This window comes from Staurois parvus, unplaced genomic scaffold (genome assembly GCF_062004578.1).
Source record: "Staurois parvus isolate SC_StPar_1 unplaced genomic scaffold, SC_StPar_1.0 ptg000403l, whole genome shotgun sequence".
Lineage (NCBI taxonomy): Eukaryota > Metazoa > Chordata > Amphibia > Anura > Ranidae > Staurois > Staurois parvus.
Window position 1 is genome coordinate 3877984 of NW_028318199.1, and position 17086 is coordinate 3895069.

General features: G+C 49.0%; 1 protein-coding gene across 1 annotated transcript in view; it reads left to right on the plus strand.

Moving 5' to 3' along the window:
- The first annotated feature begins 1417 nt into the window (after window positions 1–1417).
- The window catches only part of FSTL4 (follistatin like 4), a 1219954-nt gene continuing 1204285 nt past the window's right edge, over window positions 1418–17086 (plus strand). The window contains exon 1 of the mRNA XM_089686641.1: window positions 1418–1475. Within this exon, the coding sequence (XP_089542767.1) occupies window positions 1433–1475 (43 nt within the window). The 5' untranslated portion in view covers window positions 1418–1432. The remainder of the gene's footprint in view (window positions 1476–17086) is intronic.

The window sequence follows — 17086 nt, forward strand, 5'->3', positions numbered from 1 at the left end:
GCGCCCCAGGCCTTGTTTCTCTTCTTTATGCAGCTTTGAATAGAAGCTCGTCGCATACTTCTCTTTCATATGTCGTTCAGTGGGAGCACGACCTGGGAGTGGCTGTGGATCCGGGGGACTGGAATAAGGCCTGGTCACTCATAGCTAAATGCTCATTTAATACAACCACGCTGGAGGCGGCTTACAAGGTATTGTTTTGTTGGTATTGGGTTCCGGCTCGTTTGGCACAGGCAAATCCTGCCTGCAGTGATTGATGCTTTCGGGGTTGTGGCCATTGTGGTGATGTATTGCATATCTGGTGGTCATGCCCGAGGCTGCTTCGTTTTTGGTCTTGTGTGTTTGGCCTCCTTTTCACCTTTTCACCTTGTTCCATCTCTCTATACGACGGGATGCTCAGTATGCTTCATTGTCCCATACCGGGCCTCTTGGCTCATCAGCAGAAGTTGGCTTCCTATTTGTTTTTGTCGGCCTCTAGAACAATTGCTGAGGCCTGGAAGAGCCCGTTTGTCCCTCTTCAGGGGGTGGGGGACCGTATGACCACTATGATGCTAAATGAACAGATGTCGAGTATCTGCAATGACTCCCAATGTAAATTCTTGAAATAATGGGAGCCGTGGTTGCAATATACCTTTCCCATGCTCCCCCCGGCTAGTCTGGGGATGTGATGTTGTTCGGCTTTGGCATTCTTGGATCCCTGCTCTTGGTTTGGTTATCTTTTTTCTTTCCTACTTCTCCTTCCTTCCTCCCCCCCCTTTTTTTTTCTTTCTGTTTGCTTTTGGTGTGGCAGTGGATAGCTGCCTTTAGTCTGAGTTATTATCAGTGTTATATTTATGTTTTGTTATTTAAGTGCCATTGAGAGCCCCTGCGTGGGCGATCTTTTACCCTGTTGGTGTTAGAGCACTGATTTCTTTAATTTTCTACTTCTTTTATGATAGCAATTGATAGCCCCTGCATGGGCGTGATTTGTTGCTCCTGTGTTAATTGTTATTAATTAATAAAAACCATTGAAATACAAATATCAACAAACATTCATATTACCACAATCAAGTGTGTGGTGTGTGCAGAGATAACAGAAGCTTAATTTTGCTAGGTTTAAGTTTTAGCCAAATTAGTCAATCTTTAACATTGTGTCTACTGTATATTTCTCCGAGTCCCAATGTGAAATTTGAACTAGCAATGGGAAAATACAGTACTTATTTATAACACAAAGGCACAGAAACCTTGTATAATATGACAAACGCCTAAGCAAAAAAAGGCCTACCAGTTAAGAACCTGCATGTCTATCCCTGCTAACAATAATATTAATTATGTAATATTAATGTAGTGTACTTAAAGTTTGTCTTGTGTTTTACAGTATACAAAAAACAAGGAGCTAGAAGATAATTTCTTGGACTGTTCCATTGGAGATCTACTTCGATTTGATGACTATAATATGGATGGCTATCTTACTCTTCCAGAGCTCTACACTGCATTCCGTAAGTCCCACCCAGGGTAGAATGTGCTAATTTAGATTATGTAGCACTATGTTTATTTATTTTAAATCATTTTGAGAATGGTATGCAATGGTTTTTTCATAATAGAAAATGTTTTAAATGTTTATACTGTAGATCAATCCACTTCCTTACTTAAAATCACTATTTATTAATTAGAAATATGCTTTATTATAATCCTCAAATAAAAGAATATTATATGTTACCGATAATTTTGTAGCTGCTGTCACCTGAACCACTGGTGCAATATCACTTGATTCACAAAACAGTGGACAATATTTAGAATACAGCAAGTTACACGGGACAGGGCTGTTTCAATTTCAAAAAGGGGACCTACTCAATATTAAGAGGGTGGTCATAAAGTTATGGCTAATCAGCATATGTTGCCTGTAGTTGTCTTTGTTCCCCAATTATTCTTGTTGTATTAGAACCAGATTTGCAAAGCTTTCCACTGTGTGAATAAGTGGTCTTAGATGGCAATATTTGTTGCAGCTTATGCAAAAATGTGCTGTAACTGCAAATTTAACTTAGGTGTTCATTGGTTATTTATCTAAGCATGCACTCCCACAAAGCTGTCTTTCTGTGTAGATGACCCCAGGACCTTCAAAGCTGTTTCACACATATGCAGTGCAGGTTTCACAGCTAATTGATACAGTAGCACAATAACAATAACACAGGTTCAAGTCAGGTTTACATCAGGTACAGGACAGGATTAGCTCAGGATCTTATCCTGTTCACACATATGCAGTTTAGGAACAGTTCCCATAGAAATCAATAGCCTGCAATCCACACTTGGACCTGAAGCCACTGCTCAGAAATTGGACTTGACTATTTTTAAAACTGCACTGAATCTGCATCGGCCATGCATTGGACATATGTGAACAGGCACCATAGGAAGCAATGGTATTTAAAATGTCATGCGGATTGGATGTGGTTCAGACCGCATCCAATCCGCATATATGTGAATGGGCACTCAAGAATTATTCCGTGTATGTCAGTCAGGAGATCACTTTTCTGAACAATGTTGGAAAAATTCTAGCACCTGGTGTTGGAATGACATTTACTGACAATTACAGATGGTAGCAAGGGGACTTTTTTAAAGCAAAACTTTACCCATAACAACTTGATAAAAAAATAAATGTTCTTTAGCAAGGAACACTCATTCCAAAATAATAATGATCCTACCAAAATTAGTGTGTGCTGTAAATGGCTTCCAGCATTGTTCCTGTTTCTTCTTGCTGGAGGCTGCCATTTTATTGAAGTCCAGAGCACCTGAGCAGCAGAAAATCTTTAGGCTGTCAGCAAATCGGCCTCTACAAATTAGACACAGTGCCTAAAAATAGAGAGAAACTGATTGTGTGCAGCACACACAGTAAGACTGGATTTTAAACAGTATAGGCTCCTATTTTAATCTTTTACATACCTATACCTGCAAAAGGGATCAGCATGCAGTGATCTAGAAGGGTCAAATTTTCCAGCTAAGGTTTCACTTTAATAAATGGATAGTAGGCAACCCTGTTATTTAATAAATGTATTAACACCTTGAGGCTGCATGCACACTAGCCTTTTTTTAAGCTAAAAAAAAACTCGGGAAAAAACACTGGATAAAAAAACGCTTGTAATAGCGGTTTTTAGTAGCATTTAGGAGTCAGCGTTTTATTAGCGTCTTTACAATACATGTAGAAAAAAAGCTAGAAAAAAGCTGTTAGGAGCATTTTAGTAGCATTTAGGAGCATTGAGCATTTTGTTCTGCTGGAAAAACACTCCAAAAAGATCTACAAAAACAATTTTTTTCTGCTCCTAGATGCTGACATTCAAAAAACACTAAGTCCAAAGCAATGTGCATGAACACATAGGATAACACTATTTAGCTTCTAGGAGCAGAAAAAAATGCTAAGAACAGCTTCTAGGAGCCTAAAAAAATTATAGTGTCATAGAACCTAAAACCTTAAAATAAAACTCCCCTTTCATTAAAAAAAGACTATATACAGTCTATATACATGCCTTGTTATGCACTGTGCTCAGTTGAGGAATGAAAGCTAATTGAACAATTTCAATGAAATTAATGCTTCATCTTGCTTTTTTAAACGTAATTAAAATTGTTCTAGAAAAGTGTAAATCTTTAAAATAAAAGAACTTAAAAATACAGCCAATTCTTGTGCTGTTTGAGCTCTGAACTAAATGGCCATAAGCCAAGTAGTCTGCATCTGTACAGGCATTGCCTGGCTGTTTATCTGTTTGATAATGTAGTATTTTAATTAAAAACATAATGTCCTTCACTCAAAATAAACTGGTAAAGAGACCATTAACACCAAAATTATAATTTTTTTTTAGCATCTCTTCTAATCTCAGCTTTTCGTAAAAGAAAATATTCCTTTTATATCTCTGAATTTAAATGAATGAAAACATTCTGCATTAAGTAGTGTCTTGTACAGCTAAATCAAATAGGAAATCCCCTTAGACTCACATCATACACAGCCAGGGACGGACTGACCATTTGGAAATTCGGGCACTGCCCGAGGGCCCAGGGTCAGTAGGGGGCCCCATGAGATGCCCCTGGTACCTTTTTCATAGGCTTTTTTGAGTTTGGACAAGGACACAGGGGCCCCATGATCCCCTATTGCCCGGGGCCCCATGAGTTGTCAGTCCCCCCCTGTACACAGCTTAATGACAAACAAAATAAAGAGTCAAACTTAGGTAATTGCTGTGTGTCCTCTCTGAGGAGATTCACTCTGTTTGTTCTTGTGACTGAGATTCACTCTGTTTTTCTCGTGACCATTGTCACTGGGACTAAACTTTAGGGAAAATCCAAAATGTTGAGTTGTAACAAGAACAGGAATGGAGGGGAAATCTTTCAATGAATACCCTTGTTCCAGTTACAATTGTAGATGGGATTTCCTTCTCTATAGATAGATTTTCTCTCACTTACTAACAAGATAGTAAGTAAAGAAAAATCTCTCCAATGGAAACAGACAACAAAAAAAAAAGGTTTTAAACTATTCTATTCTATAGGGTTGTACATCCCATTAACACCCATCATACCATAAGGACATACCTAAATAATAAAATAAATACGCAACAAGGATTGTTAAAAAGTTTAGGCTGCGGCCCCTTTATTGGGTTTAAATCAATTTTAATTATGAAATTAACTTTAACCTTTTAATACCAAACAGAACCGCTGTTAACCATTAACAGACCAACATGCTTAGTCACTAAGACTCAAGCAGCAATATCTTATACCAAGCAAATAACAGTTTATCAACCACTGTCCACGCACAAAGTGGGCAACATTACCTCATAAAGATGGGCCTTCAATATTAACAATATTGTTTCCTGAGAAACATCCCCCACTATTCATGTGATCCTTATCAGCTTCTAATTGGGGCGGAGTTGAATGCTCATTTGAGCATCTCCCTATAAATTTAGATCAGCTCATGGGGGAGATCTCTGATGGGGGGCACAGTCTCTGATGGGGGTGCTGCTTCAGATTGAGTGCGGCTTAGAACGAGTGAAGCAGTTAAACACAGCAGTTGAACTAAAGCAGGAGAGCTTAAGCAGCAGGAAGACTCAACAACAGCAAGAAACACAACTGCATGCTGGACAGACTGCAAGCAAACATCCTGGGAAACATCTCTTACATGCCTGAGACCCACTCTGTGTACCTTTATATAATACAACCCTCTTCTCCTTATCACATTACTATCCTCTATTCCCAAATCTCATTTCTTTACCCCTCTGCTCCACCCCAAAACTTGTACATCTCCCCCTCACTGCTATCATCTCCCTACTATTGCTCTCTTCACCTCCCCAAAATGCCTCTTCCACTCCTCCTTCTCATTTTCCTCTCCTCCGTTCCCAAAATCCATTCACTATATCCCTCTGCTCCTCCCAAACAATTGTATATTGTGTCCTCACTGCTTCCTTCGCCTCTCTACGGCACCCACCACCTCCTCCTATTACTCCACTATCCCACTGACCCGAACACCTCCACTATTAGTTTCTCACGCTCCTGCACATCCCGCTCCCAAGCCACCTTTCTCACCCTTCTCCTCCTCATAACCGCGGGGGACATCTCCCCGAATCCTGGCCCTCCACCACCTCCCTCACCCTCACAACACCCTCCCGCCTCCACGTCCCGCCGCAACCCCCGCAACTTAGTATCTGTCCCCCTGCTCCCTAAAATCTCCCCCCCGTTTTCATGTGCACTCCTGAACGCCCGATCGGTGTGCAACAAGCTTACTGCCATCCGCGACCTCTTTGTTTCCCGCTCCCTCAACCTCCTAGCAATCACGAAAACCTGGATCCAGGCCACTGACTCTACTTCCCCTGCTGCACTCTCCTACGGAGGTCTCACCTGGACCCACTCACCCAGGCCCAACGGTCGTAAAGGTGGTGGGGTTAGTCTGCTCCTGTCACCGCAGAGCACCTTCCGAGTCCTCCCAAACCCCCCCTCCCTATCCTTCTCCTCCTTCGAGGCCCACTGCGTCCGACTATTCTCCCCAACCCCCCTGAAGATTGCTGTGATATACCGGCCTCCTGGATCCATACCCCGCTTCCTGGATGACTTCTCCTCCTGGCTACCCTTCTTCCTCTCCTCTGAGCTACCCACCATCATCCTTGGGGACTTACACATCCCTGTCAACCTAGACAACCCGGACACAGCCCATCTCCTCCACTTAACCTCCTCCTTTACACTTGCACAGTGCATACAATCCACCACCCACTCCGACGGTAATATCCTTGATCTCGTCTTCTCCAACCGCTGCGCTCCCCACAACCTCACTAACACCCCATTCCCTCTCTCTGACCACAAGCTGATCACCTTCTCTATCTCCTCGTCCTCCAACGCCTACCCCTCCAAATGTCACACTACTACCAGCCGTAACCTCCGCAACCTTAACCCTGCCTCCCTCCACTCTGCAGCTGACCAACTCCACGACCGCATCCTCCCCCTGTCCTGCCCTGACTTGGCTATGACTGCCTACAACAACGCGCTCTCAACAGCCCTTGACTCACTAGCGCCTTTAACCACACGCAACATCAGACCCCGACCGCTCCAGCCCTGGCAGACTGATCACACCAAAACCCTCAAACGACACAGTCGTGCCCTGGAGCGACTATGGCGCAAAACCAAATCCCAACAAGCCTTCACCCGCTACAAATCTGCCTTCCACACCTACAACTCCTCCCTCCATGCTGCCAAACAGGCCTACTTCTTGACCCTCATCAAGGCCCTCTCCTCCAATCCTCGCCGACTCTTCTCCGCCTTCAACTCTCTACTCTCTCCACCCTCACCTCCACCCAGCACCTCACTCACTGCCCTTGAGATTGCCAATCACTTCAAAAACAAGATTGACACAATTCGCAAGGGCATTGCCGCAACTCACACACCCTCTCAACCCTTCCCCTCTCACACAGCTACCCCCTTATCCCCCCTCCCCCTTGACATAACCCGCAGGGACTTCGTCGCTGCTCAAACTCTCTCCAACCCCCTTCACCCTCACTCAGCTACCCCCTCATCACCCCTCTCCCACGGCCCCACCACTGCTCTGACCTCCTCTTCCACCCACCCTACATTCCTCATACAGAAGCTCCCCCAACACTCCGCACATTTGACCTTACTACCATCGAGGAAGTCTCCAAGATCCTCTCTGATGCCCGCCTCACCACCTGCCCCCTCGACCCTATCCCCTCACAACTCCTACGACCTCCTTCCCCCTCCATCCTACGCTCCCTCACCCACATCTTCAATCTCTCCCTCTCCTCTGGCACTTTCCCCTCCCCTCTGAAACATGCACACATAACCCCCATACTTAAAAAGCCCTCCCTGGACCCCAATGACCCGAACAACCTCAGACCCATCTCCCTGCTCCCATTTACATCTAAACTCCTCGAGCGCCTAGTCTACACCTCAACGACAACAACCTCCTCGATCTCCTACAGTCTGGCTTCCGTCCCCTACACTCCACCGAAACTGCCTTACTCAAACTCTCCAACGACCTGCTAACCGCCAAAGCTAATGGTCACTATTCAGTGCTCCTACTCCTTAACCTCTCTGCGGCCTTCGACACAGTCGACCACCCCCTCCTCCTCAAAAAACTACACTCCCTCGGCCTCAGAGATTCTGCTCTCTCCTGGCTCTCATCCTACTTGTCACAACGCTCCTTCAGCGTTACCTATAATGCTACACCTCCCCCTCACTCCCCCTCTCTGTTGGGGTCCCTCAAGGCTCTGTCCTCGGGCCCCTTCTCTTCTCCATCTACACCTCCTCCCTTGGCCAACTCATACACTCTCACGGCTTCAATTACCACCTCTATGCCGATGACACACAAATCTATCTCTCAACCCCCCACCTCACCCCCTTGGTCTCAGCCCGAATCACACACCTACTGAGCGACATATCAGACTGGATGTCGCTCCACTTCCTTAAATTGAACCTCTCCAAAACCGAGTTTCTTGTCTTCCCCCCAGCCCGGACACCACCCCCCATTGACTTCTCTGTCACATACAACAACGCTACCATCAAACCCGCCCTGCAGGCCAGAGTACTTGGTGTCATTCTGGACTCCAACCTATCCTTTCAACCCCAAGTCCAATCTTTAACAAACTCGTGCAGACTCCACCTCCGCAACATCGCCAAAATACGCATGTTCCTAACCCCAGAAACCACTAAACAGCTCATCCACTCCCTCATCATGTCACGACTCGACTACTGCAACTCCCTCCTCACTGGCCTGCCTCGCCGCTGGCTATCCCCACTTCAGTCGATCCTGAATACGGCTGCAAGACTCATTCACCTTTCCAACCGCTCTGTCTCCGCCACCCCCCTCTGCCAATCCCTCCACTGGCTTCCGATTGCGCAACGGATCAAATTCAAAATCCTAACGCTGACGTACAAAGCTGTCCACCATACTGCCCTGAACTACATCACTGACCTAATATCAAAGTACCGCCCAGCACGCACACTCCGCTCCTCACAAGACCTCCTTCTCTCTAGTTCCCTGGTCTCCTTCTCCCATGCCCGCCTCCAGGACTTCTCCAGGGTGTCACCCATCCTCTGGAACTCCCTGCCCCAACCCATCAGATTATCACCTACTCTCCTCTCCTTTAGGCGCACCCTGAAAACCCATCTCTTCAGGGAAGCCTACCCCACCCCCTGCTAACTTGCCGACCTCCTCCACTCTTCCTACCACTCCATCCCCCACAGCTATCTCCTCCTGTGCCACCATCCCCTCCCTCCTAGATTGTAAGCTCGAAAGAGCAGGGCCCTCAATCCCCTCATGTTTTGCATTGTATTGGTATTCTTCTGTCACATGTTCTGTCCCCCTTTGTAATGTACAGCGCTGAGCGAACTATTGGCGCTTTATAAATACTGTATAATAATAATATTAATAATAATATTAAACAGAACTGTTGTTAACCGCTTTAGGATCGTGCACAGTACTGCTACAGTTTTACTGCTACAGGACAGCACGTATATATATACAGTGGGGCAAAAAAGTATTTTGTCAGCTACCAATTGTGCAAGTTCTCCCACTTAAAAAGATGAGAGAGGCCTGTAATTGGTATCATAGGTAGACCTCAACTATGAGAGACAAAATGAGAAAAAAAATCACATTGGCTGATTTGGAAAGAATTTATTTGCAAATTATGGTGGAAAATAAGTATTTGGTCACCTACAAACAAGCAAGATTTCTGGCTCTCACAGACCTGTACCTTCTTCTTTAAGAGGCTCCTCTGTCCTGCACTCATTACCTGTATCAATGGCACCTGTTTGAACTTGTTATCAGTATAAAAGACACCTGTCCACAACTTCAAACAGTCACACTCCAAACTCCACTATGGTGAAGACCAAAGAGCTGTTGAAGGACTCCGGAAACAAAATTGTAGACCTGCACCAGGCTGGGAATACTTTTTTGGCCCACTGCACGTGATTCTGCATTTCTGGGTAGGGGGCATGAGCGCGTCCTCCCCGCGCTGTCGATCGCGGCCCCAGGTTTCAGTCACCGGGTCCCGGCCTGTGATTACCCACCAGTGCTCGGGGGATTACCGGGGATCACCGACAGGGATTGTTTACCAACAGCCCTCCTCCCTGTCAGTTTGGGCTCGGGATGGCTGAGCACAACCATCTCAATCAGTGTGCTTACAGTGAAGCACATACCCCCTGCCCCCTAGTAAAACAATCCCATCACACAGTTAACCCTTTGATTGCCTCATGTTAACCCATTCCTGCCCAGTGCCATTAGTACAGTGTCAGTGCTTTTTTTTAACACTGATCACTGTATTGGTGTCACTGGGGATGACACCAAGTCAGTTACTCCCAGTGCCAGAATGCCCGCCGCAGTCACAGTCACTGATCGCCACCAGTATTAGTATCTATACCGCCATTTGTAAACGCTATAACTTTCAGGTAAACCAATTACTTTACACATATTGGGATCTTTTTGTTAGCAAAGACATGTCAAAGAATATATTTTGGCCTAAGTTTATAAATGAAATTTGATTTTGAAATGTTTTTGCTAGACATGTTTTATAGCAAACAGTCCAAAATATAGTTTTTTTCTCAAAAGTGTCTGTCTTTTTTTTTTATAGCACAAAAAATAAAAACTGCACAGGCAATCAAATACCACCGAAAGAAAGCTCAATTCATGGGGGAAAAAATTACGTAAATTTTATTTGGGTGCAGTGTTGCATGACCACACAATTGTCAGTTAAAATAATGCAGTGTCGTAACGCAAACTGCTTCTTTAATTGCTTCCTGACCACCCTATAGAAGAAATACTGCTACAGGATGGCACTGGTGAGCAAAATCATGTGTACATATATGTGATTAGCACTCCTGTGGTTTTCACACCCCTCCCAGATGGAGTCAGATTGCCCTTCAGTACACCAGTAATCAAATTGAACCCCTTGATTGCCAGGAGCACGCTCATACACAATAAACCTCCATTGCTAGTATAGTGACTGAATGGATCAATATCTTTCATCAGATCAGCACTATACAAGCATTCACATTAGTATACATTTTGGCCTAAATGTATGATGAAATTTTAGATTTTTGGATATTTTTTATGACAGAAATGAGAAAATATAGTTTTTTTTTATTTTTTGAAAATGTTTTTGTTTATAGCACCAAAAATAAAAAGCGCACAGGTGATCAAATACCCCAGAAAGAAAGCTCTATTTGTGTGAAAAAAATTACATAAATTTCATTTATGTATAGCATTGCATGACCATGCAATTGTCAGTTAAACTAGTGCAGTGCTGTATAGCAAAAAAATGGCGTAAATTGCAGCGGAACGCGAGCGCACAGGGCCCACAGTGTCTGAGGATGGACGTTGGCGCAGACAGGCAGAGACCAGCTGACTACATAGGTGGTTTTTATAGTACGTTATTTTGGCCTCCCTCTCAGCAGGTGTGAAAAAGGCCACCATTTTTGAACGGTAGCGAGGGTCCAACAAGGTGGACAGCCAAAAGTCATCCCTCTGTCTGATGGTTATTATTCGGCTGTCGGTACGCAAGCAAGCGAGCATGCTATGGGCCATTTGTGCCAAGGAATGCGAGGGACTCCCTGCCTCCATCTCCACAGCATACTGCCACGGTGCGTCTGGGTCCTCTGTCTCCTCTTCCTCCTCCTCTACCATATGCTCCTGCTCCTCCACTCCTGTCCGCTGAGTGGAAAAACCACCCATTTCACTCAATAATTCCTGAGCACCAATGTCCTCCTCTACCTCCTCCTCTTCTTCCTGTCCTGCCCCCACAGGGGTCATGTGGCATTGAGATCTGTGCGCCACGTCTACCGCACCCTGACCAGCCATTGTTAACAGCATTTGTTCCAGGACGTGCAACAGAGGAATGACGTCGTTCATCCCATAGTCCTGCCGAATCACGAATAGCGTGGCCTCCTCAAAGGGCCTGAGCAAGCGCAGGTGTCACGCATGAGCTGCCAATGGCTGACATCTAAGTTACACAGGGAGTACCTTTATCCGCTTTTAACATCAGGAAATCTGTGATGGCCTTTTACTGTTCGTAAAGGCGGTCTAACATATGTAGGGTTGAATTCCACCTTGTTGCAACGTCACAGCATGAGGAGTCGGTACGGGGGCCCATGGCAGATTACGGGCCTGGCAGCAGCAATGGGAGGCCCGTAATCTGCCAGCACCCTATGTCAAAAAATTGAACACACCAGCAGTGTGAGGAGACCTGAAAGTGGCACATGGCAGAGTGTGGCGATGGAGACAGCAGCAATGGGAGGCCGTACAGGGACCCATGAGAGACTCTGGACCTGGCAGCAGCATGAGGAGGCGGTATAGGGGCCCATGGCAGATTAGGGGCCTGGCAGCAGCTATGGGAGGCCCGTAACCTGCCAGCACCCTATGTCAAAAAATTCAACACACCAGCAGTGTGAGGAGACCTGAAAGTGGCACATGGCATGAGACACTGTGGACCTGGCAGCAGCATGAGGAGGCGGTACAGGGGCCCATGGCAGATTAGGGGCCTGGCAGCAGCTATGGGAGGCCCGTAATCTGCCAGCACCCTATGTCAAAAAATTGAACACACCAGCAGTGTGTGAGGAGACCTGAAAGTGGCACATGGCAGAGTGTGGCGATGGAGACAGCAGCAATGGGAGGCCGTACAGGGACCCATGACAGACTCTGGACCTGGCAGCAGCATGAGGAGGCGGTATAGGGGCCCATGGCAGATTAGGGGCCTGGCAGCAGCTATGGGAGGCCCGTAATCTGCCAGCACCCTATGTCAAAAAATTCAACACACCAGCAGTGTGAGGAGACCTGAAAGTGGCACATGGCATGAGACACTGTGGACCTGGCAGCAGCATGAGGAGGCGGTACAGGGGCCCATGGCAGATTAGGGGCCTGGCAGCAGCTATGGGAGGCCCGTAATCTGCCAGCACCCTATGTCAAAAAATTCAACACACCAGCAGTGTGAGGAGACCTGAAAGTGGCACATGGCAGAGTGTGGCGATGGAGACAGCAGCAATGGGAGGCCGTACAGGGACCCATGAGAGACTCTGGACCTGGCAGCAGCATGAGGAGGCGGTACAGGGGCCCATGGCAGATTAGGGGCCTGGCAGCAGCTATAGGAGGCCCGTAATCTGCCAGCACCCTATGACAAAAAATGGAACACACCAGCAGTGTGAGGAGACCTGAAAGTGGCACATGGCAGAGTGTGGCGATGGAGACAGCAGCAATGGGAGGCCGTACAGGGATTCATGAGAGACTCTGGACCTGGCAGCAGCATGAGGAGGCGGTATAGGGGCCCATGGCAGATTAGGGGCCTGGCAGCAGCTATGGGAGGCCCGTAATCTGCCAGCACCCTATGACAAAAAATGGAACACACCAGCAGTGTGAGGAGACCTGAAAGTGGCACATGGCAGAGTGTGGCGATGGAGACAGCAGCAATGGAAGGCCGTACAAGGACCCATGACAGACTCTGGACCTGGCAGCAGCATGAGGAGGCGGAATAGGGGCCCATGGCAGATTAGGGGCCTGGCAGCAGCTATGGGAGGCCCGTAATCTGCCAGCACCCTATGTCAAAAAATTGAACACACCAGCAGTGTGAGGAGACCTGAAAGTTGCACATGGCATGAGACACTGTGGACCTGGCAGCAGCATGAGGAGGCGGTACAGGGGCCCATGGCAGATTAGGGGCCTGGCAGCAGCTATGGGAGGCCCGTAATCTGCCAGCACCCTATGTCAAAAAATTCAACACACCAGCAGTGTGAGGAGACCTGAAAGTGGCACATGGCAGAGTGTGGCGATGGAGACAGCAGCAATGGGAGGCCGTACAGGGACCCATGACAGACTCTGGACCTGGCAGCAGCATGAGGAGGCGGTATAGGGGCCCATGGCAGATTAGGGGCCTGGCAGCAGCTATGGGAGGCCCGTAATCTGCCAGCACCCTATGTCAAAAAATTCAACACACCAGCAGTGTGAGGAGACCTGAAAGTGGCACATGGCAGAGTGTGGCGATGGAGACAGCAGCAATGGGAGGCCGTACAGGGACCCATGAGAGACTCTGGACCTGGCAGCAGCATGAGGAGGCGGTACAGGGGCCCATGGCAGATTAGGGGCCTGGCAGCAGCTATAGGAGGCCCGTAATCTGCCAGCACCCTATGACAAAAAATGGAACACACCAGCAGTGTGAGGAGACCTGAAAGTGGCACATGGCAGAGTGTGGCGATGGAGACAGCAGCAATGGGAGGCCGTACAGGGACCCATGACAGACTCTGGACCTGGCAGCAGCATGAGGAGGCGGTATAGGGGCCCATGGCAGATTAGGGGCCTGGCAGCAGCTATGGGAGGCCCGTAATCTGCCAGCACCCTATGTCAAAAAATTCAACACACCAGCAGTGTGAGGAGACCTGAAAGTTGCACATGGCATGAGACACTGTGGACCTGGCAGCAGCATGAGGAGGCGGTACAGGGGCCCATGGCAGATTAGGGGCCTGGCAGCAGCTTTAGGAGGCCCGTAATCTGCCAGCACCCTATGACAAAAAATGGAACACACCAGCAGTGTGAGGAGACCTGAAAGTGGCACATGGCAGAGTGTGGCGATGGAGACAGCAGCAATGGGAGGCCGTACAGGGACCCATGACAGACTGTGGACTTGGCAGCAGCATGAGGAGGCGGTATAGGGGCCCATGGCAGATTAGGGGCCTGGCAGCAGCTATGGGAGGCCCGTAATCTGCCAGCACCCTATGTCAAAAAATTCTACACACCAGCAGTGTGAGGAGACCTGAAAGTGGCACATGGCAGAGTGTGGCGATGGAGACAGCAGCAATGGGAGGCCGTACAGGGACCCATGACAGACTCTGGACTTGGCAGCAGCATGAGGAGGTGGTATAGGGGCCCATGGCAGATTAGGGGCCTGGCAGCAGCTATGGGAGGCCCGTAATCTGCCAGCACCCTATGTCAAAAAATTCAACACACCAGCAGTGTGAGGAGACCTGAAAGTGGCACATGGCAGAGTGTGGCGATGGAGACAGCAGCAATGGGAGGCCGTACAGGGACCCATGAGAGACTCTGGACCTGGCAGCAGCATGAGGAGGCGGTACAGGGGCCCATGGCAGATTAGGGGCCTGGCAGCAGCTATAGGAGGCCCGTAATCTGCCAGCACCCTATGACAAAAAATGGAACACACCAGCAGTGTGAGGAGACCTGAAAGTGGCACATGGCAGAGTGTGGCGATGGAGACAGCAGCAATGGGAGGCCGTACAGGGATTCATGAGAGACTCTGGACCTGGCAGCAGCATGAGGAGGCGGTATAGGGGCCCATGGCAGATTAGGGGCCTGGCAGCAGCTATGGGAGGCCCGTAATCTGCCAGCACCCTATGACAAAAAATGGAACACACCAGCAGTGTGAGGAGACCTGAAAGTGGCACATGGCAGAGTGTGGCGATGGAGACAGCAGCAATGGAAGGCCGTACAAGGACCCATGACAGACTCTGGACCTGGCAGCAGCATGAGGAGGCGGAATAGGGGCCCATGGCAGATTAGGGGCCTGGCAGCAGCTATGGGAGGCCCGTAATCTGCCAGCACCCTATGTCAAAAAATTGAACACACCAGCAGTGTGAGGAGACCTGAAAGTTGCACATGGCATGAGACACTGTGGACCTGGCAGCAGCATGAGGAGGCGGTACAGGGGCCCATGGCAGATTAGGGGCCTGGCAGCAGCTATGGGAGGCCCGTAATCTGCCAGCACCCTATGTCAAAAAATTCAACACACCAGCAGTGTGAGGAGACCTGAAAGTGGCACATGGCAGAGTGTGGCGATGGAGACAGCAGCAATGGGAGGCCGTACAGGGACCCATGACAGACTCTGGACCTGGCAGCAGCATGAGGAGGCGGTATAGGGGCCCATGGCAGATTAGGGGCCTGGCAGCAGCTATGGGAGGCCCGTAATCTGCCAGCACCCTATGTCAAAAAATTCAACACACCAGCAGTGTGAGGAGACCTGAAAGTGGCACATGGCAGAGTGTGGCGATGGAGACAGCAGCAATGGGAGGCCGTACAGGGACCCATGAGAGACTCTGGACCTGGCAGCAGCATGAGGAGGCGGTACAGGGGCCCATGGCAGATTAGGGGCCTGGCAGCAGCTATAGGAGGCCCGTAATCTGCCAGCACCCTATGACAAAAAATGGAACACACCAGCAGTGTGAGGAGACCTGAAAGTGGCACATGGCAGAGTGTGGCGATGGAGACAGCAGCAATGGGAGGCCGTACAGGGACCCATGACAGACTCTGGACCTGGCAGCAGCATGAGGAGGCGGTATAGGGGCCCATGGCAGATTAGGGGCCTGGCAGCAGCTATGGGAGGCCCGTAATCTGCCAGCACCCTATGTCAAAAAATTCAACACACCAGCAGTGTGAGGAGACCTGAAAGTTGCACATGGCATGAGACACTGTGGACCTGGCAGCAGCATGAGGAGGCGGTACAGGGGCCCATGGCAGATTAGGGGCCTGGCAGCAGCTTTAGGAGGCCCGTAATCTGCCAGCACCCTATGACAAAAAATGGAACACACCAGCAGTGTGAGGAGACCTGAAAGTGGCACATGGCAGAGTGTGGCGATGGAGACAGCAGCAATGGGAGGCCGTACAGGGACCCATGACAGACTGTGGACTTGGCAGCAGCATGAGGAGGCGGTATAGGGGCCCATGGCAGATTAGGGGCCTGGCAGCAGCTATGGGAGGCCCGTAATCTGCCAGCACCCTATGTCAAAAAATTCTACACACCAGCAGTGTGAGGAGACCTGAAAGTGGCACATGGCAGAGTGTGGCGATGGAGACAGCAGCAATGGGAGGCCGTACAGGGACCCATGACAGACTCTGGACTTGGCAGCAGCATGAGGAGGTGGTATAGGGGCCCATGGCAGATTAGGGGCCTGGCAGCAGCTATGGGAGGCCCGTAATCTGCCAGCACCCTATGTCAAAAAATTCAACACACCAGCAGTGTGAGGAGACCTGAAAGTGGCACATGGCAGAGTGTGGCGATGGAGACAGCAGCAATGGGAGGCCGTACAGGGACCCATGAGAGACTCTGGACCTGGCAGCAGCATGAGGAGGCGGTACAGGGGCCCATGGCAGATTAGGGGCCTGGCAGCAGCTATAGGAGGCCCGTAATCTGCCAGCACCCTATGACAAAAAATGGAACACACCAGCAGTGTGAGGAGACCTGAAAGTGGCACATGGCAGAGTGTGGCGATGGAGACAGCAGCAATGGGAGGCCGTACAGGGATTCATGAGAGACTCTGGACCTGGCAGCAGCATGAGTAGGCGGTATAGGGGCCCATGGCAGATTAGGGGCCTGGCAGCAGCTATGGGAGGCCCGTAATCTGCCAGCACCCTATGACAAAAAATTCAACACACCAGCAGTGTGAGGAGACCTGAAAGTGGCACATGGCAGAGTGTGGCGATGGAGACAGCAGCAATGGAAGGCCGTACAGGGACCCATGACAGACTCTGGACCTGGCAGCAGCATGAGGAGGCGGTATAGGGGCCCATGGCAGATTAGGGGCCTGGCAGCAGCTATGGGAGGCCCGTAATCTGCCAGCACCCTATGTCAAAAAATTCAACACA